At 43.2% G+C, this 25484-nt stretch overlaps 1 protein-coding gene across 3 annotated transcripts in view; it reads right to left on the bottom strand.

Annotated features, from left to right (window-relative positions):
* WDFY2 (WD repeat and FYVE domain containing 2) overlaps positions 1–25072 on the bottom strand; it is a 183160-nt gene extending 158088 nt beyond the window's left edge. For 2 of the 3 annotated variants that reach the window (XR_008700923.1, XM_055542219.1), the window contains exon 1: positions 24711–24848. Coding sequence is in view for 1 of the 3 variants with exons in the window: in XM_055542220.1 (XP_055398195.1) it covers positions 24711–24847 (137 nt within the window). In the remaining 2 variants the exon portion in view is untranslated. Of the gene's footprint in view, positions 1–24710 lie in introns of all 3 variants that reach the window. The other variant, XM_055542220.1, reaches the window with a different exon arrangement.
* Positions 25073–25484: the final 412 nt, after the last annotated feature.

Genomic DNA, 25484 nt, shown 5'->3' with positions numbered 1-25484 from the left:
CATAAAGTGACATTCATTCAGGTAGTAATTTAATTGCTTGCAATTAAATTTTTAGATAATAGCCAATGAGATTTATTGAAGATCCTTCATTGCAGCATTGTTTGTAACAGAAGAAAGAAAAACATTAGTCTTTTGTAATAGGGGAATGATAAACTACGGTACTGAATGAGGCAGATCACCTTCTCCTGACACAAAAATATGTCCAAGACTATAATTAGATAAGCAAGCTGCAGAGTAAGAAATAAGCATGTCTGATAGGATCTTATTTGTATCAAAAGGAAAGAATGAATACGGCTACTCCTGAAGTCTTGTAAATGCATAAGAAACTATTAACAGTAGGAATACCTGCTGAAGAAAAATAGGGGATTTTACTTTCTACCCTTTCATTTTAATTTCTAGCTAATAACCAAGTATTTCTTTAAAAGTAAAAAATTAAATAGACATGTGCATTTGCGGCTGTAACAAATCACTACAACAAACTTAGTGGTTTAAATCAATTCAAATGGGAACTTCCCTGGTGGTCCAGCAGCTAAGACTCCAAACTCCCAGTGCAGTGAGCCTGGGTTCGATCCCTGGTCAGGGAATTAGAGCATGCCACAACTGAAAAATCCCACATGCCACAACAAAGATCAGAGATCCTGAGTGCTGGCAACTAAGACCCGGCACAGCCAATTAATTAATTTAAAATAAATATTTTTAAATAAAATAAAAAATACATCTTTGAGGGGCCCCTGTTCAGCTCAGCACACCAAATATACACCAAACTGTCCTTGATGGCTGCCTCTAGGATTTGAGATGTGGGGAAAAGGGAATGAGGAAGCACTTTAACTCTTATGTGTGTGCTTAGCCGCCCAGTCGTGTCCGACTGTTTGCGACCCCATATACTGTCATCCACCAGACTCCTCTGTCCATGGCATTTTCCAGGCAAGAATACTGGAGCTGGGTGACATTTCCTACTCCAGGGGATCTTCCAGACCCAGGGATCGAACCCACATCTCTTGCGTCTCCTGTACTGGCAGGTGGATTCTTTATCATTAGCACTACCTGGGGAGCCCCTTTAATTAATTAATTAATTTTCTTTTTAAATTTTTAGTTACAACTTGCAGGATCTTTCATTGCAGTGCACAGACTCTTCACGGCAGCAAACACACTTCCCTCTAGTTGAGGTGTGGGGGCGCAGTAATCGTGGCACTCAGGCTTAGTTGCTCTGCAGCATGTGGACTCTTAGTTCCCCAACCAGGGATCGAACCCATGTGCCCTGCATTGGAAGGCAGATTCCTTATCAATGGACCACCAAGAAAGTTCCTCTATATTATTTTAAATTCTGACATTCAGTATGAATTGTTTCTATCAAAAACTGAATATATATACCCTATTTAATCAACTCTATCATCAATCATAGATACATTATTTATGACTGAGAAAGATAAAACACTATGATTTCACTGCAATATCATGGCAGATGGCTGGCAAAAAATACACTCAGAAACCCCTCCTATCTCAGTGTCTGTGGCCAGTCTGTGGTGTGACTGCCCTTCTCATCAACAGGCAGTCTACTACCCCACTCCCTGACCCTGGGCCTGACTGTGTAACTTGCTTTGGCCAGTGAGACATTAGTAAACGTGGCTCAAACAGAAGCTGAAAAAGTACTTGCAGGTTGGAGCTCCCCTTCTCTCTAGCTGCAGCCTTTCTGTCATGTAAACAAGTCCAGGCAGGTCTACCAACCACCCCAGCCAACTCACTGAACCTTATGCAAACAGTAAGTGTTGTTTGAAACCACTCATCCTGATGTTTAAAGAAAAAAAAAAGTGGATCTTCAAGTCAATGAAATACGGTATTTCAGTAACTATTAACACATTTCAGTATAACATCAGTATATTAGTAGGTGTCTGAAGGGTATGTCTAGGAAGAAAATATACACATTTTAGGCAGCAGGGTTCCTGTATCACATTTTGACTGCTATAGGTCACTTTTACTTATTTTCTAGGTTTTAGTTACATTTCGCATAGTTGAAGTCACTGAATTACATGAACACCGGCACTGCGGGGCTTCTGCTTTCTGCCACAGACAATTAGAGCAAGATAAATTATCTTGTCCATTCAGTGGGAAAGAAACTAACAACCACTAGAATTAAACGGTGGAAAATGACTACTTTGTATGCAGGCAGGTACTTTGAATTATAAATTAAGAATGACAATGCTGGCAAACAGCTCGATTTTGTCAGCTGAAGTATATAATAATTTTATCCAAAAATTGAAAATACAGTGGCATACTGTGAGTTATATTTGCAATTTTTTTTAACCAAAATGATTCCAAATACAAAAGGGGCTCCATGTCCTCTTAACTACAATACCACATTTATAGGCCTGTTGTGACCATCTCGCTCATACTCCGCTGACATAAACAAGATATATTTTGTTAACAGAAGGTCAAATGACAGTTTGCTAGTGACAGGTGCATCTCCTGCTCTATTACTTTAGAATCCAGTTTCTTCCCAAACAATCCATTATAATAATGCCTGACCCGGGTGTATAACTGAAGATAAATAAGCAACAGAAGTAACAACTTTACCCCTACGGAATTTCTTCTCCACTTTGACAAAGAGTTACATAAATTCTTGGATTATTAATTTGATGCAGAGTTAGTTACTGAGTGCTTGTAATGTGCCGGACACTATGCTTCAGATTATGCCAAACACCAAATTTCCTAAGTTTTTGAACTGGAGATATCAACTGAATTAATGTATTTTCTTTTTCCAATATTTATTTTTACTTATTTATTTTGGCTGTGTCGGGTCTTAACTGCGGCACTCAGGATCTTTGATGTTTGTCGTGGCATGCAAACTCTTAGTTGCAGCATGCAGGATCTTAGTTCCCTGACCAGGGATCAAACCCATGCCCCTGCACTGACAGTGCAGAGTCGAAGCCCTTGCTGTTGCTTAATCGCTAAGTCATGTCTGACTCTTGCGACCCCATGGACTGTAGCCCACCAGGCTCCTCTGTCCATGGGATTTCCCAGGCAAGAAAACTGGAATGGATGGCCATTTCCTTCTCCAGGGGATCTTTCTGACCCAGGGATTGAATCTGCCTCTCCTGCATCACAGGCGAATTCTTTACCCCTGAACCACCAGGGAAACCCCTGAATTAATGCATTTTCTAACATCTAAAAATCCTATCATGCACCAGAACCTTTACATACAACTCTTTCTGTACTTTAATAATTATGAGCGCCCTAACACATTTTTTATTTATTCATTAATATTTTTGGCTGTGCTGGGTGTTCGTTGCTGCCACCAGACTTTCTCCAGTTACGGCAAGCAGGGGCTACTTTTCAGTTGCGGTGCGCAGGCTTCTCATTGCGGTTTTTCTTGTTTCGGAGCAAGGGCTCTAGGGCGCACTGGCTTCAGCAGTTGTGGCTCCTGGGTTCTAGAGCACAGGCTCAATGGTTGTGGCACACAGGCTTGGTTGCTCCATGGCGTGTGGAATATTCTTGGACCAGGGATCGAACCTGCGTCTCCTGCATTGGCAGGTGGATTCCTCACCACTGAGCCACCAGGGAAGCCCCACACCAACACATTTTAAAAATGATTTTAACCTCGATGAGATAAGTCACACAGCTAGTAAGTGGAGGAGCTGGGATTCAATTCAAGCCGATCTATCTGGCTTTCTTTACCATCCAACATTGCCTTCTCTTGTCTCTGCCTTGTGCTTTTGATTTATAGTTTGAAGAGAATTGCCTCAATTTATGCTACAATTAAAGACAAGAACAAACTCAGAGTAACAAGAGGGAAAAAAAAGTCATCTTGGAAGCTGGAGGAAGGAGAGGAGGAATAAATTAGGGGGCTGGGACTAACAAACACACAGCACTATATATAAAATAAATAATCAACAAATATAGCACAGAGAACTCTACTCAATACTCTGTAATAACCTATATGGGAAAAGAATCTGAAAAAGAATAGATGCATGTATATGCATAACAAGTCACTTTGCTATATACCTAAACTAATACAAGATTGGAAATCTATCAGTTCAGTCCAGTTCAGTCGCTCAGTCGTGTCCGACTCTTTGCGACCCCATGAATCCCAGCACGCCAGGCCTCCCTGCCCATCACCAACTCCTGGAGTTCACTCAGACTCATGTCCATCGAGTCAGTGATGCCATCCAGCCATCTCATCCTCTGTCGTCCCCTTCTCCTCCTGCCCCCAGTCCCTCCCAGCATCAGAGTCTTTTCTAATGAGTCAACTCTTCGCATGAGGTGGCCAAAGTACTGGAGTTTCAGCTTTAGCATCATTCCTTCCAAAGAAATCCCAGGGCTGATCTCCTTCAGAATGGACTGGTTGGATCTCCTTGCAGTCCAAGGGACTCTCAAGAGTCTTCTCCAACACCACAGTTCAAAAGCATCAGTTCTTCGGCACTCAGCCTTCTTCACAGTCCAACTCTCACATCCATACATGACCACAGGAAAAACCATAGCCTTGACTAGCCGGACCTTTGTTGGCAAAATAATGTCTCTGCTTTTGAATATGCTATCTAGGTTGGACATAACTTTCCTTCCAAGGAGTAAGTGTCTTTTTTAATTTCATGGCTGCAGTCACCATCTGCAGTGATTTTGGAGCCCCAAAAAATAAAGTCTACTATATCCTAATATAAAATAAATTTAAAAAAACATATTGGTAGAAACCACACTACAGCTGTTTATGTGAGAGAGCACCCACTGGTTGGACAAACACAAATTCTTCCAGCAGTTCAGTATCTGATTCTAAATGAGAAGAGCAAATGAATGAGTTCAGGTGGTTCTAAAAGGCCTGCAAGAATTGGGGAAACTTCCTGATAGTCTGTTTGCCAGAATAACTGATGAACATGAGGGTGGTCCATGACCAATTAAATACCTTTAGCAACTAAACAACAATAAAGCTTAAAAGTCCCTGGCCTATACTCATGATTTTAAGAAACCACAGATTTCTAATCCTGATACTAGGATTTAGATTCCAGCATTTGGCCAATCTGGGAAGCCGTTCCAAGCAGCAAAGGCAGTCCTGCAGTGCTTTAAGCAGAAGGGGCAGAGCTGGGAGGAGGAGGAGAAGCTGTCACCAGTTGAACAGGCTACAAAATTCAAATGGACCCCACATGGGGACAAGGCTATTCCCAAGCTTAAAGTCAACACTGGTTCAAAGAGTACAGCGCAGTTCGCCTAAACAATGGTCTCATTTGAGATCACACTAGTTATTTGTCTTCCCAGTATCCAAATTTGTTAGTGTTGGTACTTCCCTGGTGGTCCAGTGGTTACCTCTGCACTTCCAATGCAAAGGGTGCAGGTTCAATCCCTGGTCAGGGAGCTAAAATTCTGCATGCCATGTGGCATGACCAAAAAGAAAAAAAAAAAGTGTTAAAAATCAATCAATGAATAAACAAATGCACCATCCTCCCCTGTAGTTAGGTGGCCTTGTGATCAATTTATGACCACATGTGACACTGAAAGCCAAAGAACCATCTTCAATCATGGGGCAACCATAGGGATGAAAGCCACATGCTGGAGACGGCAGGACAAAGACAGACAAGGACCACCTATCTCCAGAGGTCTGGTTATGTGAGAAGGATCAGCCTATAAACACACCCACGGAGCCCAAAAGGCCCTCATCATTCACAGACCCTGTTGTCCATCAGGAAATGCATAGTTCTTCCTGATATCATTCATAGTTATATCTACAGTTTTGTGAAACCCATACTTAGACCAGATGAAGAAGGCATCGCACAGATGCAAAAAGGATGTCTGCTCTCTTTTTTTTTCACTTAATTTGCATTGTCACTCGTTGACTGGTTAGCTGATTTGCTAGCTTTTCCTCTGAAAAACCAAGTTCAGCCTGCTGTGATGTCCGTGGAGGCTCCTCACTGGTCCCTCTACACCTCTGAGGGCTCATGTAGCACAGGGAGGATGAATGAAAGGGCTGTGGGGTCCAAGGAACTAGGGGCATGCACATCCCCATTCTGTTTCCTTGGCTGCATCTGATCCTTGTCTTTCAAATAAGAGTAAAATACTAGCTTCCTAAAATCATTTGGAGGGTTAGATAAGAAAAGGCAGAGAGAGGGCTTAACACAGGGTCTGGCACACGGCAGGTACTCAGTAAATGTTAACTGTTATTCATTACCATTAATATCCTGGAGTTTTTTCAGCCTCCTCCCTGAAATAGGATAAAGACAGTGTCCTTATGTGCTCAGCAGTCTAGTTTCAAGTCATTTTTGAATTTCAGTTAGCTAAATGTATAACAAAATATATTGTTTATCTATCTACATATATATATTCATTGATCTATAGATACATATTCATCAGTCCATCCATATATATTCATCCATCTATCTATACTCATCCATCAGGAAAAAAATCTTTTACATTGCCATGTGTTTTGGAGTTTAGAAATATGGTCACCACATGGGGTCCACTTACCAGTGCTGAAATTTCTCAAAAAACAATAGCTTTGTGCTCAGCACTAGTTGTGAATGTCTACCCAGCCCTCACTTTATATTCACTAGAGGAAAGTAGCAGTCAACATGTCAAATCAGCCAACGAAGCAGTGAGGAGAAATGTCTACCTGAACGTGTCAAGGGCTATATACGTGAGCAGACCTCAAGGGAAAGAGAGCAGTGAAAATCATGAGAAAAGCAAGAGTCTGAGTTCATCATCTGCGGCTACCAGGACAACAACTCCACCCCACCCTGCCCCACCCAAGCGGTGGGCACATGCTGGATTGTTGACCTTACATCTCTTGCTGAGCGTGCATGTGCGTGCTTAATCTTGTCCGATTCTTTGCGACCCTATGGACTATAGCCCACCAGACTTCCTTTGGAATTTTCCAAACATGAATACTGGAGTGGGTTGCCATTTCCTACTCCAGGGGATCTTCAGGACCCAGGGATCAAACCCACAGCTAGGGCATTAGCAGGCGGTTTCTTTACCACTGAGTCACCTGGGAAGGCCCTCTTTGCTGAGACCTGCCCTGCACTTCCCATCCCCAGGCTGCAGCAGTGATTACATTCCTGCAGCAGTGCTCTGCTTCTGGGCACAATCCTAAAATGGACAGATGACCTGCCTGGGGACCAGTAAGTCCCTTCCCCAGGAATTCTACAACTGGGACTGGGAGCCTGACATCATCTCTCTCTGCTCATCTAGACTATAACATGTAAAACTCGGGACCAGCTGACAAGCCATGTGGACTAAGTAAGAAACACAGGAAGCCAGTGTGAGCAAGAGAAAAGAATGAAGCAGATACAAACAAACCCAGGAGCAGCAGCGAGGCTCCAGTCTTTAGTTCTCTTCCTAAGGCCCGAATCCATCCCCATCCTTGGATTCTGCAAGATACCTGAGCCTCCTGCCAGGTTGATTTCTGTTCACAGTACCAAAAAAACCTAAGACACTCCACCATTTGCGTGCGTGTGTGCTAAGTCACTTCAGTCATGTCTGACTCTGTGTGACCCTATGGACCGTAGCCCACCAGACTCCTCAGTCCATGGGATTCTCCAGGCAAGAATACTGGAGTGGGTGGCTATTTCTTCCTCCAGGGGATCTTCCCAACCCAGGAATCGAACCCACATCTCTTACCTCTCCTGCATTGGCAGGCAGGTTCTTTACCCACCTAGTGCTATCTGACAGCTAGTTTCAGAGTGACCCCTATAAACCAGGGATTTCCCTGATGACTCAGCAGGTGAAGGACCTGCCTGCAATGCAGAAGATATAGGAAACACGGGTTCAATCCCTGGGTCAGGAAGATCCTCTGGAGAAGCAAATGGCAAACCATTCCAGTATTCTTGCCTGGGAAATCCCATGGACAGAGGAGCCTGGTGGGCTACAGTCCATGGGGTCGCAAGAGTCGGACACAACTTACTGAGTAAACCACCACCTATAAACTGGGGGAGGCCCCACTGTAAAGTAACACACAACACAAGCCTCTATTGCCCCAGTTTTGCCTACCACATTCTAAGTCCTGAGCTGGAGGCCTTGAGAAACACAGTGATGAGCATCCCAGAATGTAAGGTAATCAGAAAAATGTCAACGGCTCTGAGTATGTTTACATTTAGAGTGAGCTGAGGGAACGCAGCTGTCAGGAGAGCAGGAGGCGGCCCCAGGGAGCATCGCTAATCCCTAGAGCAGTTCTACAAGAGAAAAATTTTCAGTCGCTAAAGCAGAAATGCCCACAGAGATGGGCTTCAGGAGCAGCAGCTCCTGGGCTCTAGAGCACAGGCTCAACAGCTGTGGCTGACGGCCTTAGCTGCTTCCTGGCATGTGAGATGTTCCTGGAACAGGGTTCGAACTTGTGTTTCCTGCATTGGCAGTTGGATTCTTTACCACTGAGCCAGCAGGGAAGCCCAAAAATAAAGTTTAATTAAGCTTACTGAGTCAAACCCAGGCTTCTGGGACTTGGGTTCCCGGCCCCAAACACTGTTACAAGGCATCCAGAAAGGGATAGGTTGCCACACCTAATTTCCCAATACTTCTCTTTATTTATACATTTATTTACTGTGTGCAACATCAGGTTCTCTTATAAAGGTGTCTTAATTATCTCCCTCCACCCCCACCTAATTTTTTAGAAATATAGGCATTTTGGTTATCTTTCAATTTCTCCTCCTTCTTCTAAATACCAAAAAAAAAAAAGAAAAGAAAAGAAAACCTCTAAGCACTGACTCCATAAAAGGGGAAGTATACCTTTCAGACTCAGAGGAAGCCAAAAAAGCTCTCTGGTTACCATGCACTGTTTTCCTGCCAGCAGGCAGCAGGGGTAGCGTGGGCATGGCCTCCCAGGGCCAAGTGGGCAGAGCAGGGATTTACAGGAGGGGGACTTCCGGCTATATCTTCTCATTTGTCAAGAGAAGCCAACAAGCTGGACTTGTATGTGAAATCCAGATTTTTAAAACTTGGCTACCAATTCAAACTTCTAAAAACATAGCATATACCGACAAAATCTGTTCAAGGGTGGACCTCAGCCCACTAGTTGCCAATTTATAATGTCCAGTCTTCCGGTGGAGGACAGCTAAACTGGGGGTAGTTAAAATTTCATCCCTACTGCAATATATCAGGCTTCCTGGGTGCCTCAGTTGGTAAAGTATCCACCTGCCAATGCAGGAGATGCAGGTACGATCCCTGGGTTGGGGAAATCCCTGGAGGAGGAAATGGCAATGGCAAACCACTCCAGTATTCTTGCCTTGAAAATCCCATGGATAGAGGAAACCTGGCCAGCCACAGTCAGTCTATGGGGTTGCAAAAAAGTTGGACACGACGGAGAGACTAAACCACCACCTCAATATATTGAGTTGGCCAAAAAGTTCATTTGGGTTTTTCCGCGCCATCTATGGAGAAGCCCAAACAAAGTTTTTGGCCAACCCAACACTCCCCATGGAAGACCCAGGATACACTGCCCTTGCCCCCCAGGAGGCCAACGGAGGCAGTGAACACACTGTTTCAGAACAAGATGGCAAATGGAGAGAGAGAAAAGTTTGCAAAAGAGAACACAGGGCCACCATCCACCAGCCACTCCCCTGACCCCTCCCTTTCAGGGAGGACAAGTTTGGGAAGTGGCAGGAAAAGATGACAGAGTAACCCCACCTTGATACATGTAGAGAAAAGATAAAGGGACTCAACAATGAGAAAGCAAACCACCAAAAATTCCACAGCCCCACTTCTGTGTATCCAAGGCGATTCTTAAAATAGTTAAGCCTTAATGAAACCATGACAACAGGCATGGTGGTACCATACATAAAAAATAAAACCAACTTGTCCTGAGCACCAGCCATGCTCCAGGTACAATGCCAGGTGCTACAGGAATATCATCTCATGTAAACCTCCCAACGATCCTCAGAGGAATCACTGTTCTCAATTCACAGACACAGAAAGAGACTCTGAAATCCTGAAGTTTGGAAAAGAGCCAAATGATGCTTCTCCCATTAACTCACAGACCAGGCTAAAGAAAGTCCAGCTATTATTATACATACAAAAAACAAAAAATTGTTCAGGAGAACCAGGAGAAACAGAGGTCAGGAACAGACAATTCACAAAAGGAAAAATTAACAAGTAAACAAGCAAACAGAAAAATATTCATAAATCAGTCCAAATATGCAAATTAAACATCAATGAAGTGCCATAATTTATTAAGTAAATTGTGAATAAATTTTTTATTTTTTAAATTTTTGTTGGAGTACAGTTGATTTACAATGCTGTGTTAAGTTTCCGGTGTACAGCAAGGTGAATCAGTTACACATATACATATATTCACTCTTTTAGATTCTTTTTGCATATAAGTCATTATCGAGTATTGAATAGAATTCCCTGGGTTGTACAGTAGGTTCTTATTAGTTATATCTATTACATATATAGCAGTGTGCATATGTCCATCCCAATCTCCCAATTTAACCTCCTCCCCCAAAAGTTTTAAATAATAATACCAGTGGCTGTTCAGATTTGGAAAACTAATACTTCCTATGTCACTGTAAATATTATAAAGTGGCACAAGCCTTTCAGAAAGCAATATGGCAATCTTCTTACAATTATTCCTAAAGAAATCACCTAAAATCTGGAAGGAAAAACAGCTACATGCACAACAATGTTCATCATAACATTTAAACAGCTGAAAATAAACAGCCAACAGTTGGTGATGGATAATCACCAATGCTGTACCCTAGTAATCAGCACCTTGAAAGTAAGATGTCTTGTTCATGATGAGTTCCAGGAGCAAATTCATATAGGACAAGCATTCAATAAATACGGGTGAATACTGAAGGAAAGATATACAGCCACTTAAAATGATTAAAGACTAGGGACCTGGTGCCACAATTTTAAGTAGGGGACAAGAACAGAAAAGTGTATGATTACAGTCCTATTTCTGAAAGTTACATTAGGAAAACTGCTAGAGGGAAATACATACGACATAGAATGTTCTGAGAGATATATGAGCGATTATTCTTTATTATGGTTATATTATCTTTATTTAAAATATGAACACCCTTCAGAGGATTAAGTAATTATAATAATTACTTAAGATATAAGCTGATCCTTAGAAACTGAGGAGATTAAAAATTTAATAACAAATAGACAACACATAAAATCCCCCAATAGCTCCATATCACAGGTATATCCACCCAGCTAAAAAGAAAAGCACAGTCAGTCATATAGAGAGGTTAGTACTGACTTTCATAACTTAGATGAGATGCATCATTTCTGAGTCCTAACTCAGTAATAAATGAACACATCACAGGAAGCCAAAACACAGCTACTTCAACAGCTGTTCAATTTGCTGCACTCCTGGTTTCTTCTGAACTCTCTTTGGCTTTCAGCTGAAAGGGCTTAGTTAGTTATCTCTTGACCCGGAGGCTTCCAATGAGACAAGGTCAATTCTCTAATCTATGGAAATTCAGAAAAGCAAGACAGGTCAGGGGTGAGGTAGGCTGGTGGGTAAACGTCCCTGAGTTGAACTGTAATGTATTTCCATCTCCTAGAAAACCAAAACTACATACAGACAAAGAGTGTACAAAACTTTCAACAGTTTCTCAATTTTATGTGGCTGCCGGGATGGGAGAGGAGCCTGGGGAAGAATGGATACATGTATATCTATAGCTGAATCCCTTCACTGTTCACCTCAAACTACCGCAAATCGGCTATACCCCGACACAAAATAAACAGTTTAAAGGAAAAAAAAATCCGTTGTTTTCAACCCATTCTGAGTCATGAAATCATCTGCATGAGCCACAACTAGGATTTTATGACGGCTACGAGAAAACAAAGTATCAGTGTGCATGTCATAATGAAAGGACACCATTTAACCAAACTTTTGTCCTGGTTACACATGTGTGTTATATGTCCCTGTATGTGAATCTCCAGTAGCAAATGCAAATATACTTCTTGCTATGATTTATGGTCCCAAAAGTTTCAAAAGCATTACTCTAGGCAATTCAGAACCTGACTTAGGGCCCAGAAAACCACTCACAGCTGAACTGTTTAGTACTGATATTTCAAACTGAAGGATTAAACTGTTTAGTACTAATATTTCAAACTGAAGAATTCATCTGGAAATAAGAATGTAGAGAATCCAGTTCAACTAGGTATTAGGCATCGATACAAAACAGACGCCTCTTTAATATTTCATCCAGGAATAAAGGACGGCTGCCAGCCAAAGACTCCGGAAAGCATCATTTTACACCATCTCATAAAGCCCGTGGCAAGCCTGCCCCCTCTGAACACTTTCTCCGGCTCCAGGTTTTAGGATCGTGGAGGTGCGGAGACTTTACATTTGTCTCATCCCAATGTGGGGTCATCACAGTGCCATACTCACAGCCAGGCTGCATTCTCCTCTGCTAGAAGGAGAACTAATGTTTACAGTGTTGAAATGCCAGGTGCGCAAGGTCAATGCAGGGTTCAGCAGGGATCAGACACCCAGTCTCAGTTCTTTTCCAAGATTCCTTAAATTAAAGACACATGAGAGCACAAAAAAGCACTCCCTGGCAAGAGACAAGTAGAGGACTCTGTTTTACTTTTTGGTCTTATTTGTTGCTTACACCTCTGAAACAATTTTTCAGTTCAGTTCAGTCCCTCAGTCATGTCCGACTCTTTGTGACCCCATGGACTGCAGCATGCCAGGCTTCGCTGTCCATCACCAACTCCCAGAGCTTATTCAAACTCATGTCCACCGAGTCGGTGATGCCATCCAACCATCTCATTCTCTGTCGACCCCTTCTCCTCCTGCCTTCAATCTTTCCCAGCATCAGGGTCTTTTCCAAGGAGTCAATTCTTTGCATCAGATGGCCTAAGGATTGGAGTTTCAGCTTCAGCATCAGTCCTTGCAATGAATATTCAGGACTGATTTCCTTTAGGATGGACTGGTTTGATCTCCTTGCTAGCCAAGGGATTCTCAAAAGTCTTCCCCACACCACAGTTCAAAAGCATCAATTTTTTGGTGCTCAGCTTTCTTTATAGTCCAATTCTCACATCCATACATGACTACCAGAAAAACCATAGCTTTGACTAGACAGACCTTTGTCGGCAAAGTAATGTCTCTGCTTCTTAATATGCTGCCTAGGTTGGTCATAGCTTTTCTTCCAAGAAGCAAGCATCTTTTAATTTCATGACTGTAGTCACCATCTGCAGTGATTTTGGAGCCCAAGAAAATAAAGTCTGTCACTGTTTCCATTGTTTCCCCATCTATTTGCCATGAAGTGATGAGACCGGATGCCATGACCTTCGTTTTTTGAATGTTGAGTTTTAAGCCAGCTTTTTCACTCTCCTCTTTCATTTTCATCAAGAGGTTCTTCGGTTCCTCTTCACTTTCTGCCATTAGGGTGGTGTCATCTGCATATCCGAGGTTACTGTTATTTCTCCCAGCAATCTTGATTCTAATGCTTCATCCAGCCTGGCATTTCACATGGGGCACTCTGCATATAAGTTAAATAAGCAGGGTGACAATATACAGCCTTGACGTATTCCTTTCCCAATTTGGAACCAGTCTGTTGTTCCATGTCCAGTTCTGTTGCTTCTTGACCTGCATACAGATTTCTCAGGAGGCAGGTACGGTGGTCTGGTATTCCTGTCTCTTTTTAAGAATTTTCCATAGTTTATTGTGACCCACACAGTCAAAGGCTTTAGTAGATGTATTTCTGGAATTCTCTTGCTTTTTCTATGATCCAGTAAATAGTGGCAATTTGATCTCTAGTCAAAGTAATACTCAAAATGCTACAAGCTAGACTTCAACAGTATGGGAACCAAGAACTTCCAGATGTTCAAGCTGGATTTAGAAAAGGCAGAGGAATCAGAGATCAAATTCTGATACTGTAGTTGAGGAAAAAAAAAGTTTGGCTTGATGGACATTTTCTTTTCAGGTAAGTAATTCTGCATATAACTCAGTTTAGAGTGGTGGCACAAACATAAAGAATCCTCCTGCAATGCAAGAGACCTGGGTTGGAAACCTGGGTCGGGAAGATCCCCTGGAGAAGGGAATGGCTGCCTACTCCAGTATTCTTGTCTGGAGAATTACATGGACAGAGGAGCCTGGCGGGCTGTCTGGTCCATGGGATCACAAAGAGTTGGACACAACTGAGCAGCTAACACTTTCACTTTTCAGTTTAGGGTTCCAGATGTCAATAGATTAATACTTAAAATAGTCTTAAATCACAATTTACTTACTGACTTCTAAATGGTACTGTTTTAATTTCTCCAAAGCTGTTACTTTTTAATGACACCAAAATGGCTTTCAACAACAAACAGAAAATCTCTCCCTCTCAAAGCTAAATTCACAGTGAAAACTAAGCCAGGGGAAGATGCTGTGCAAGGAAAAAAGTTTTTCCATTTTTAAAGTTTTGATTTCGTTTGCTTGGGAAAAGGTCAAACTCTCCAAAGTCTCATCTGACTGCTACTGCTCTATGATTTTTTAAAGCCTATTTTTCTTGTTTCAAAGTAAGTTTAGTAACACTTGAAATACAAGATAGCTGGCCAGGATCTCACAATCCCAGACGCTTCATTTTAGGAGCATCAGAACTGTCTCTCAAAACATCTCCCCTTACCTTGCGATATCCAGATGAATGTACCCTGATTAAGATCTTTAGGCCCTGGATAGAATCTGCGTTGATTGTGTAAATTAAGTAGGAAATTCAGAACCGTCAGGAGTTTGGGGATCACTGGAAGCTGAGCCTCCTTAGTGAACCTCCTTGAGCAGCTTTCCCATAGTGATATTCTCTAAGCCAGGCTTCAGCAATACGTGAACCGTGAACTTCCTGATGTTCAAGCTGGTTTTAGAAAAGGCAGAGGAACCAGAGATCAAACTGCCAACATCCGCTGGATCAGGGAAAAAGCAAGAGAGTTCCAGAAAAACATCTATTTCTGCTTTATTGACTATGCCAAAGCCTTTGACTGTGTGGATCACAATAAACTGTGGAAAATTCTGAAAGAGATGCGAATACCAGACCACCTGACCTGCCTCTTAAGAAATCTGTATGCAGGTCAGGAAGCAACAGTTAGAACTGGACATGGAACAACAGACTGGTTCCAAATAGGAAAAGGAGTACGTCAAGGCTGTATATTATCACCCTGCTTATTTAACTTATATGCAGAGTACATCATGAGAAACACTGGACTGGAAGAAACAATCTGGAATCAAGATTGCAGGGAGAAATATCAATAACCTCAGATATGCAGATGACACCACCCTTATGGCAGAAAGTGAAGAGGAACTAAAAAGCCTCTTGGTGAAAGTGGAGAGTGAAAAAGTTGGCTTAAAGCTCAACATTCAGAAAACGAAGATCATGGCATCCGGTCCCATCACTTCATGGGAAATAGACAGGGAAACAGTGAAAACAGTGTCAGACTTTATTTTTTTGGGCTCCAAAATCACTGCAAATGGTGACTGCAGCCATGAAATTAAAAGACGCTTACTCCTTGGAAGGAAAGTTATGACCAACCTAGATAGCATATTAAAAAGCAGAGACATTACTTTGCCAACAAAGGTTCGTCTAGTCAAGCCTATGGTTTTCCCCGTGGTCATGTATGGATGTGAGAGTTGGACTGTGAAGAAGGCTGAGCACCGAAGAATTGATGCTTTTGAACTGTGGTGTTGGAGAAGACTCTTGAAAGTCCCTTGGACTGCAAGGAGATCCAACCAGTCCATTCTGAAGGAGATCAGCCCTGGGATTTCTTTGGAAGGAATGATGTTGAAGCTGAAACTCCAGTACTTTGGCCACCTCATGCGAAGAGTTGACTCATTAGAAAAGACTCTGATGCTGGGAGGGATTGGGGGCAGGAGGAGAAGGGGACGATAGAGGATGAGATGGCTGGATGGCATCACTGACTTGATGGACGTGAGTCTGAGTGAACTCCGGGAGTTGGTGATGGACAGGGAGGCCTGGCGTGCTGGGATTCATGGGGTTGCAAAGAGTCGGACATGACTGAGCGACTGAACTGAACTGAACTGATGGGAGGTGAGAGGGAGGCTCACAAGGGAAGGGAAATACGTGATCTTAAGGGTGATCCCTGTTGTTCTATGGCAGAAACCAACAACACTGTGAAGTAATTATCCTCCAATTAAAATTTTTTAAATATTAAAAAAAGTCAATCTGTATTTTGACCTTTAGAGACCCAGAGGCAGCCTGTTTCCAGACAGATCTGCTGGCATGAAGACTGCCACATGCTCTGAATTCAGAGTAAAGGTCTCATTTTCAAAATCATATGGGGCAGATTCCCATTTGGGGACCTTGAAACCAGCAATTACTAGCAGCAAGTGATGAGTCTCTGGTGCATAGCTGAAAGTTTACTAATTTTCTGGCATTAAACAGAGGCCTGACATACTCAAAAAAAAGTTTCCGTTCAGTCACTCAGTCATGTCTGACTCTTTGCAACCCCATGGACTGCAGCACACCAGGCCACACTGTCCATCACCAACTCCCAGAGCTTGCTCAAACTCATGATCATTGAGTCGGTGATGCCATCCAAAAATCTCATCCTCTGTTGTCCCCTTATCCTTCTGCCCTCAATCTTTCCCAGCATCAGGGTCTTTTCAAATGAGTCAGTTCTTTGCATCAGGTGACCAAACTATTGGAATTTCAGCTTCAACATCAATCCTTCCAATGAATATTCAGGACTGATTTCCTTTAGGATGGACTGGTTGGATCTCCTTGCAGTCCAAGGGAGTCTCAAGAATCTTCTCCAACACCACAGTTCAAAAGCATCAGTTCTTTGGCGCTCAGCTTTCTTTATAGCTCAACTCTCACATCCACACATGACTACTGGAAAAACCACAACTTTGATGAGACAGACCTCTTTAGTCAAACTAAAAAACAGTTCAGATGGCTTCCAATTTTGTCAACTTCAGAGACCTCACACCATCATTCCAGAAAGTCCTCAACTTTCAGAACTATGTTTGCACATTGGGAAAAATGTTGATTTGCATTTGAAAAATTTTAATTCAAGTGTTAGAAAATGCATGGTATATAAAATACCATGAGCTCAACTAACTGAGCCAATGTATTAAATGAAACTAACGGTTTCAACTAGAGGACCAAGACAGTACAATTTCACAATGAAAAGAATCAATGGTATGAGCCAACGGTGTGAGGATTTACAAATGATATTTTAACATTATCTTTTTAAGAAACAGTCACAAATGAACCTACTTAAAATCAGAAACAGAATCACAGATGCAGATAACAATCTAATCTACTAAGGCGGGGAGGGGAGGAGGGATAAATTGGGAGACTGGGACTGATATATACATAGTACTATATATAAAACATATAACTAATAAGAACCTACTGCTACTGGCAGGAGGAGAAGGGGACGACAGAGGATGAGATGGTTGGATGGCATCACCAGCTCGATGGACATGAGTTTAAGCAAGCTGTGGGAGTTGGTGATGGACAGCGAAGCCTGACGTGCTGCAGTCCATGGGGTCACGAAAAGTCAGACATGACTGAGCCACTGAACTGAACTGAAACTTTTTTTTATTTTTGAGTGTGTCAAGCCTCTGTTTAATGGCACAAGGAACTCTACTCAATAATGACCCATTAGGAAGAGAATCTAAAAAGGAGAGGATATATGTATATGTATACGAGTCATTTTGCTCTACAGCAGAAACACAACATTGTAAATCAACTATACTCCAATATAAAGAAGAAACAGTCAAGTACTCATGGCCTCTTAGAGTAGTTCAGAGTTGGGGAAAAAACGCCTTAAAGACTTTTTAAAATCCTAAAGCTCTCTCATTCCAGCCCCTTCCCACTCCTATTCCTTGTTGTAACATTAGCCAGTTCCAAAGTAAGCTGCTAACCTTCTCGCTGGTGGCTCAGGTGGTAAAGAAGCTGCCTGCAATGCAGGAGACCTGGGTCCAGTCCCTGGGTCGAGAAGATCCCCTAGAAAAGGGAATGGCTACCCACTCCAGTATTCTTACCTGGAGAATTCCGTGGACAGAGGAGCCTGGTGAGATATAGTCCACGGGTTCGCAGAGTTGGACACGACTGAGTGACTACCAATTTCACTTTCTTTCCAGCTTCTCTCAGGTTCAACTCACATATCTTTACTTCAGGAAACACACCACCTCCTCAGGCCCATTCCATTCCAAACAATTGATAGATCAGCCATTGCATCAATTCATTCAATGAACATATACAAATTGGCTATCTCCTCTGTGACAGTGAAGGACACACAAGCCTGGCGCGCTGCAGTCCATGGGGTCGCAAAGAGTCGGATACAACTGAGCGACTGAACAAGATGGCACTAGAGGACAGACCGTCTACTGAGATAAAATATGACTCCCTATTACCCACCATATGGTCCTAACCCCTTAGGGCTTACAGAGAACACAGATAATGATGTTCCTAAACTGGTCCTTAATCAAGTGGCATACAAGGTGGCAGTTCTCCACTGTCCCTCCCAATTACCCTCACCCCCTGCAGGCCTGTCCCCACAGCCTTCTCCATCACACCCTACCACCACACCCTCAGGCCTCTTTATCCAGAGAAGAGTTTCAAATTCTGTCACTCAGAGGTTTTAGGAATGTTTGTGGTTGTTGTTCAGTCTCTAAGCCTTGTCTGGCTCTCTGCAACCCCATGGACTGTAGCACCCCAGGCTTCCCTGTCTATCACCAAAACTCTTGGAGCCTATTTAAACTCATGTCCATTGCATCAGTGATGCCATCCAATCATCTTATCCTCTGTCATCCCCTTCTCTTCCTGCCTTCAATCTTTCCCAGCATCAGGGTCTTTTCCAATGATCAGTTCTTCCCATCAGGTGACCAAAGTATTGGAGCTTCAGCTTCAGCAGCAGTCCTTCCAATGAATATTCAGGATTGATTTCCTTTAGGATTGACTGGTTTGATCTCCATGCTGTCCAAGTGACTCTCAAGAGTCTTCTCCAGCACCACAGTTTCAAACCATCAATTCTTTGGCGCTCAGCCTTCTTTATGGCCCAACTCTCACATATGAACTTGACTACCAGAAAAACCACAGCTTTAACTAGACAGACCTTTGCTGGCAAAGTGCTATCTCTGCTTTTTAACACGCTGTCTAGATTTGTCACAGCTTTCCTTCCAAGGTCTGGATGCCATAATATTAGTTTTTTGAATGCTGAGTTTTAAACAAGCATTTTCACCCTCCTCTTTCACCCTCGTCAAGAAGCTCTTTAGTTCCTCTATACCTTCTGCCATTAGAGTGGTGTCATCTGCATATCTGAGGTTGTTGGCATTTCTCCCGGCAATCTTGATTCCAGCTTCTGATTCATTCAGCCCAGCATTTTGCATGTTGTGCTCCCCATATAAGTTAAACAAGCAGGGTGTCAATACAGCCTGGATGAACTCCTTTCCCAATTTTGAACCAGTCCATTGCTTCATGTCCTTCTGTTGTTTCTTGATCTGCATACAGGCTTCTCAGGAGACAGGTAATGTGGTCTGGTATTCCCATCTCTTTAAGAATTTCCCACAGTTTGTTGTGATCCACACTGTCAAAGGCTTTAGCATAGTCAATGAAGCACAAGTAGATGTTTTTCTGGAATTCCCTTGCCGCCTTCTCTATGATCCAGCGGATAGATCATAGCAATTTGGTTTCTAAACCATTAGCAATTTGGTTTCTGGTTCCTCTGACTTTTCTAAATCCAGCTTAGACATCAGAAGTTCTCGGTTCACTTACTGCTGAAGCCTAGCTTAAAGGATTTTGAGCACTACCTTGATAGCCTGTGAAATGAGCACAATTGTGCGGCAGTTGGAACATTGTTTGATAATGCCTTTCTTCGGGATTGGAATGAAAAATGACCTTTTCCAGTCCTGTGGCCACTGCTGAGTGTTCCAAGTTTGCTGACAAATCGAGTGCAGTACTTTCACAGCACCATCTTTTAGGATTTGAAATAGCTCAGCTGGAATTTCATCACCTCCATTAGCTTTGTCATAGTAATGCTTCCTAAGGCCCATTTGACTTCACACTTCAAGATGTCTGGCTCTAGGTGAGTGACTACATTATTGTAGTTATCCAGGTCATTAAGAACTTTTTCAATAGTTCTTCTGTGTATTCTTGCCACCTCTTCTTAGTATCTTCTGCTTCTGTTCGGTCCTTATTGTTTCTGTCCTTTATTGTGCCCATCCTTGCATGAAATGTTCCCTTGATACATCCAATTTTCTAGAAGACATCTCTAGTCTTCCCCCTTCTATTGTTTTCCTCTATTTCTTTGCATTGTTCACTAAAGAAGACTTTCTAATCTCTTCTTGCTCTTCTCTGGAACTCTGCATTCATTTGGGTATATCCTTCCCTTTTCTCCCTTGCCTTTTGCTTCTCTTCTTTTCTCATTTCTAGAATGTTTGCTATCATAATTATTCCTCTGGAGACACTAATTTTCCAGATTCCTCAAAGTGTGATACTCAGAGCTGAGTTCTGAATTCAAGCTGCCTGCTGGAGCCTGGCAGGTTCAAGTCTATCAGGTCACAAAGAGTCAGACACAATCGAGCAACTGAGTCCTGACTACATTCTTAACCAATCTATTCTAGTGCTTCTCAATGCACAGGGAGATTTTTCCTCCCCCCTCGAGCTAGAATGCCCCTTACAACACCCTTGATTTCTCACATGAACTCCTATTCATGCTGCAATACCCATCTGGAGGAGAGTTCCTTGGTCTTTAACCATTACAAGCAGAAGAGATCCTTCAACAACCCCACTGGGTGGTATCCCCTCTTCAACACATCTCCTTTATACAAGATAAAAATCTGACCCACTTTTACCCATTGCATGGGTATACACTCCTAGTGAAGGAACAATTTCCTATAACTGTTTAATAGTAACTACCTAGAGTTACTGAAACTCAGTGTGAATGCTAAGATTGTTGACTTGTGTGAAGATATGCATATAAAGAACTTACAAAGATAAAGGTCTGGACTGGGCTGGGTACCACCTGGAGCAGTCTCTTCTAGCTTTCAATACCTGAAGAGGCTCCACTGGACACACCCTGGTAAGCTGCAAGCTAGAGAGTAGTCTAGACCAAAATACAGCCAAAATGTCTGGGAGGAAACTCCTAAGCAAAGCATGCTAAAATGACATTCACTCAGAAAAGATAGTCCAGGCAGAAGGTGGGAAATGAGGAGCCCAATGGACCCAAGTTGGGCATATCCTTTGGAGATGGAATCTAGCTACAACCAAAGCAAAGACAGGCTCAGATAAGGCCAGTGAGTTCTGAGAACAAACTCTATTTTATGATACCAGAAATCTATACTTGTAAGTCAGATTGTTTTTATCTCTTCTTCCTTTTTTTTTTTGGCCGCAGCTTGTGAGAGTTCCCCACCAGGGACTGATCACAGGCCACGGCAGTGAAAGTGCCGAGTCTCAACCACCAGACCACCAGGGAAATCCCATTTTTATATTTCTTCAATTTCCTTATGTTTTCTCCCTTGGTATGAAATAAAGTTAAAGGCTGTTTTAGCTGTGCTCAGATGAACTGAAAATAAGGGTTTTCAGCCACTCTTGGTCCTGAAGCTTAAAATATTATCAACCCATGATGGACAGCAGCCTTAGGGTGAAAGTGGTATTACAGCCCAAACAAAAGAATCCTCTAAAGTAAGTACAATTTAAGGAACAAGAGGGCTGTAGAACCCAGCTATTCTTTCTCATGTAAAAATTCTCTTTTCAGAACTAAATCTTGGAGGTTGTGGTTTTATTTCCTTCTAAAATTCCACACACACACACCCACGCCCCACTGAACTATGAGCACCTTGAAAGGACCTTGTCATTTTCACCAATGAAGTGTGCACATGTGCATGGAACACAGGAAAGGCATTTAAATGTTTGTTGACACAATGAATGAACAATGCATGGTCTTTCAAAATTTTAAGGCACCTTTTCTTCATGTTTTTAAAAACTTTGGGCTGGTCTGTGTGGCATGCGGGATCTTCTCCAGTCAGAGATCAAACCTGTACCCTCTACAGTGGAAGCTCGGAGTCATAACCACTGGATCACCAGGGAAGTGCCTTAAGGCATCTTTCAAGGCCATCCAGTCCAATCCTTTTCCGAACATTTGTCCACACAGAACTTCCATTGGTTTTCATAAAATTCATTCAAACAAATATCAATGAAATGTCTACAATAATTAAGATGTGCTTTCAGGAACAACAAAAAGATCAGGCATCGATATATATTCATTGAGGGCCTACTATGTGCCGGCCACCATACTAGACCTTAAGATATTACAATGAGTAAGACACACATAGCACCTTAGGGAATTCATGGAGAAGATAAATGGACAACAAGCACCAATAACATTGTTTTAAAAGATAGAAAATGTTGCTTTCGAAGATATCACAAAGGCTATTAGGAATCAGAGGTCAAAAAGGAAAACCAAGATTTCAAAAGGACTTGAGACACTGTCATTCAGAACTAGGACATTATTTTGCAGTTTAACCTTACAGTTCAGGAATGAAAACTACTAGAGTCTAGCTGAAGTGGTAAATGGAAATGGCTTGGTAGGTTTTGATGAAAATCCAATATTCTATCTTCATATCTTTACTATTACATCAAGTGACAGTGACACCAGCTTTTGAAAAGAAAGAATAGAGATCAGTTCTCTTTTAATGGAAGCCATGATTAAAACTGAGCTCTAACAAAGTTCTTGTCACACGTGACTATATGACCTACAGAAACACGGACTTGTTGACCTGAGTAATAAGTAAATACATCAAGAAAAATCCTAGACTTACTTAACACTAACTGCATTATAATATATTTTCTATTACTTATATTCTAAACTGAGAGAGTAAAAATTAATATATAGCTAAACACTGCAGTCATTCTGTCCCATAATCAAATGAAATGTATCTTCACTTTCTTTCATATATGCTACTTCAGAGTCTCCAAATACTCTAAAACATACCCCCAACTAAAGTTGTTTCCTTTAGTATAAACAGTGAGATGGAAATCAGAAACCAGGAGCCAAGCTTGGTTTCACCACCAGGTACATGAATTTGGGCAGGTAAATTCTCTGGCTTAAATTTTCTCAACCGTAAAATGAAGGTGTTATAGCAAATAATCTCTAAGATCCCTTTGAACACTTAAAAAAAAGAAAACTAGGAAAACTAACTTCTACTTCCAAAGTAGAAAGTTCCAAAACTAATACTAAAGCCACTTAGGTTTTAATTACCTTTCTCCCTCTCCTACTTGATTCAACAAACTTACTTATGAATTTCCTACAGCAGTTAGAATGAGCAGTTTCACCTCTAGTAGTTAAAGACAGGGAAAGTGACGTCTATCGATATATTCTCTTTTAAAAAAACACTATTCTGTGACAAAGAATTTCTAGGTCCAGAAGCAACCTCTTCAGTAGAATTTTGCCTCTGTGGAAAAATTAAACACTCTTAAGCCTTCTTTGTGAATTTCAAGTGGTTTCTACATCCATATATTCCATTACAACCCATGAATTTCTTCTGTTCTTAGCAGACTGCTTGCCATTGGGGTATGTTTACAATATTTTCCCTTGGATCTGTATAGGAAGTGAATCAGGCACCATTTGGCCATCTTATGGAGTACGATGTAGACAAAAATATGACATTAATATGTAATCATCCTAATTATACTGAAGAATCTGTGATATGAATAGACCTGTCAGGCACATTTTTTGAGACCACACTGCATGCAAAGCACTAAAATGACGATAAAGACGGTATGAACACATTGTTGCTTCGCCTTTCTTTGCCTGAAATTTTACAAGTCACCAAGAAAAAATATGTTTTACCTCAGTACAATGTTAACTTACATTAAGAAAACCTATCTACCATTTAAAGGCTAAAACTCCTTGTCATATACCTCTATAATATGACATTTTGTAGAATACGAGTTTAAACTATAAAAGCAACAATTTCAGATCAAAACTATTACTACTATATTTAAGCTTCATTCCTCTGGAAATGAGCTTCATCTGCATAATCTTTGCATATTAAAGGACATTAAGTTCAAACAAACAAAAAAACAGCACTGTCTAAAAAATATGGGAGAATACTACAGGCAGAACAACTGGCTCTACTTCTGCAAATTAAGCAAAATTAGGCAAAAAAAAAGAAAGAAAGGAAGCAAGCAAAGGGAAGGAACTCCAGAGCTATTTGCAGCAGTGGTCCCTCCAAAAGTTCCAGGAGCTTCCCCTTGAGCTTAAATAGGGCAAAGGAGAGAAGTCAGCTCTCCTTCTGGGCACAAGCCCAGATACTCTTCACAACTTGCAATATTTATTGAATTCAGTGGAAGATGTCTGGGAGATCTGGATTCGGTGAGAATGTCTGGGCGAAGGGAGTGGCATTTGCTTTCCTCAGTCTGGAGCCTTCAGAACTGTACCCGAGTTCTCAAAACCCCTTAGTTATCTTGCAGAGCTCTGAGCATCCTCCCCACGCACACACCTGCAGGGCCGGGCAGCGCCTCCCTCTCCCTCCACTGTCCTCAGGGCTGGACCAAGGTCCAGTGGCCGGCGCACCGTTAGTCCAAGGGCCACCCTGGCCCCGGCGGACGCCACCCGAGCAAGCCCCAACAGAACGCCGCCGTCCCGGCTCCGCGTCCCGGAGCCACGCAGCAGCGGCGACTGCGCGGCTGGACACCGGCACCAGCAGGATGCGCATTAGAATAAAAACTTGGGCAAGCGCTCTCGCCCTCGCGCCGACGTGGAGGCACAGCCCCAGAAGCTGGCTTCGGGGACCGCCGGCCCGTCCCGCCCCTGCTCGCGGCCGAGGGGGCAGCGGTTCTCACCTGTCCTCCGAGACACTGATGACACCCTCCTCCTTGGGCACGATCACGGCCATGTTCACCACCTCCTGAGAGCCCTCGACCCGCTGCAGCAGGATCGGCTTGCGGGTCAGAGGCTTGGGCTGGATCTCTGCCGCCATCGGAGGAGGGGGCGCGCCGGGGGCGCCGCCGCCAACTGCGCCGCGGGATTGGGCTGAGACGACCGCTCGAGCGCAGGCACCAGCTGAGACAGAGACTCTGTTTGGCCGGAGCGGACCGCCGGGGACCCGCGATCATAGCCTGGCCGCCTCCCCCGGGGACGACTCCGCGCTCCCGGCTTCGGGCAACGAAACCGCCACGACCGGCGCTGCAACCCGGCGCCACCACCGGAGGGAGGGGGTGGAGAGTCGGGGGGCGGGGCCGATGGGGGCGGGGCCTGCCGCAGGGGGTGGCCGCTGGTGGGCGCGAGGGCGGCTGCACTTCCGGGAGGGTGGAGGAGGAGGAGGAGGAGGAGGAGGAGGAGGAGGGGTAACTGACAAAGTGGGCGGGGCGCCGGCGGCCCAATGCGCGTGCGTCGCCAGTCCTCTGGGGCCGTTTCCGCCCCGCTCCTCCGCCATTCCCGTAGCCTCGCCGCACCGCCTCGAGAGCGCAGGCGCCTTCCGTCACCCTCGGTCCCCTGGTCGCCTTCCACACCCAGTGTTTAGTGCCCTCCCTCTTTCATCTCCCATGAACGCGCGCGTACACACTCCTGGGAACGCGCTTGGGGTGTCCCGCCCACCGCAAAAATCCCTGAAAAGG

This window comes from Bubalus kerabau, chromosome 12 (genome assembly GCF_029407905.1).
Source record: "Bubalus kerabau isolate K-KA32 ecotype Philippines breed swamp buffalo chromosome 12, PCC_UOA_SB_1v2, whole genome shotgun sequence".
NCBI lineage: Eukaryota > Metazoa > Chordata > Mammalia > Artiodactyla > Bovidae > Bubalus > Bubalus kerabau.
This window is presented reverse-complemented; position numbering and strand designations above follow the sequence as displayed.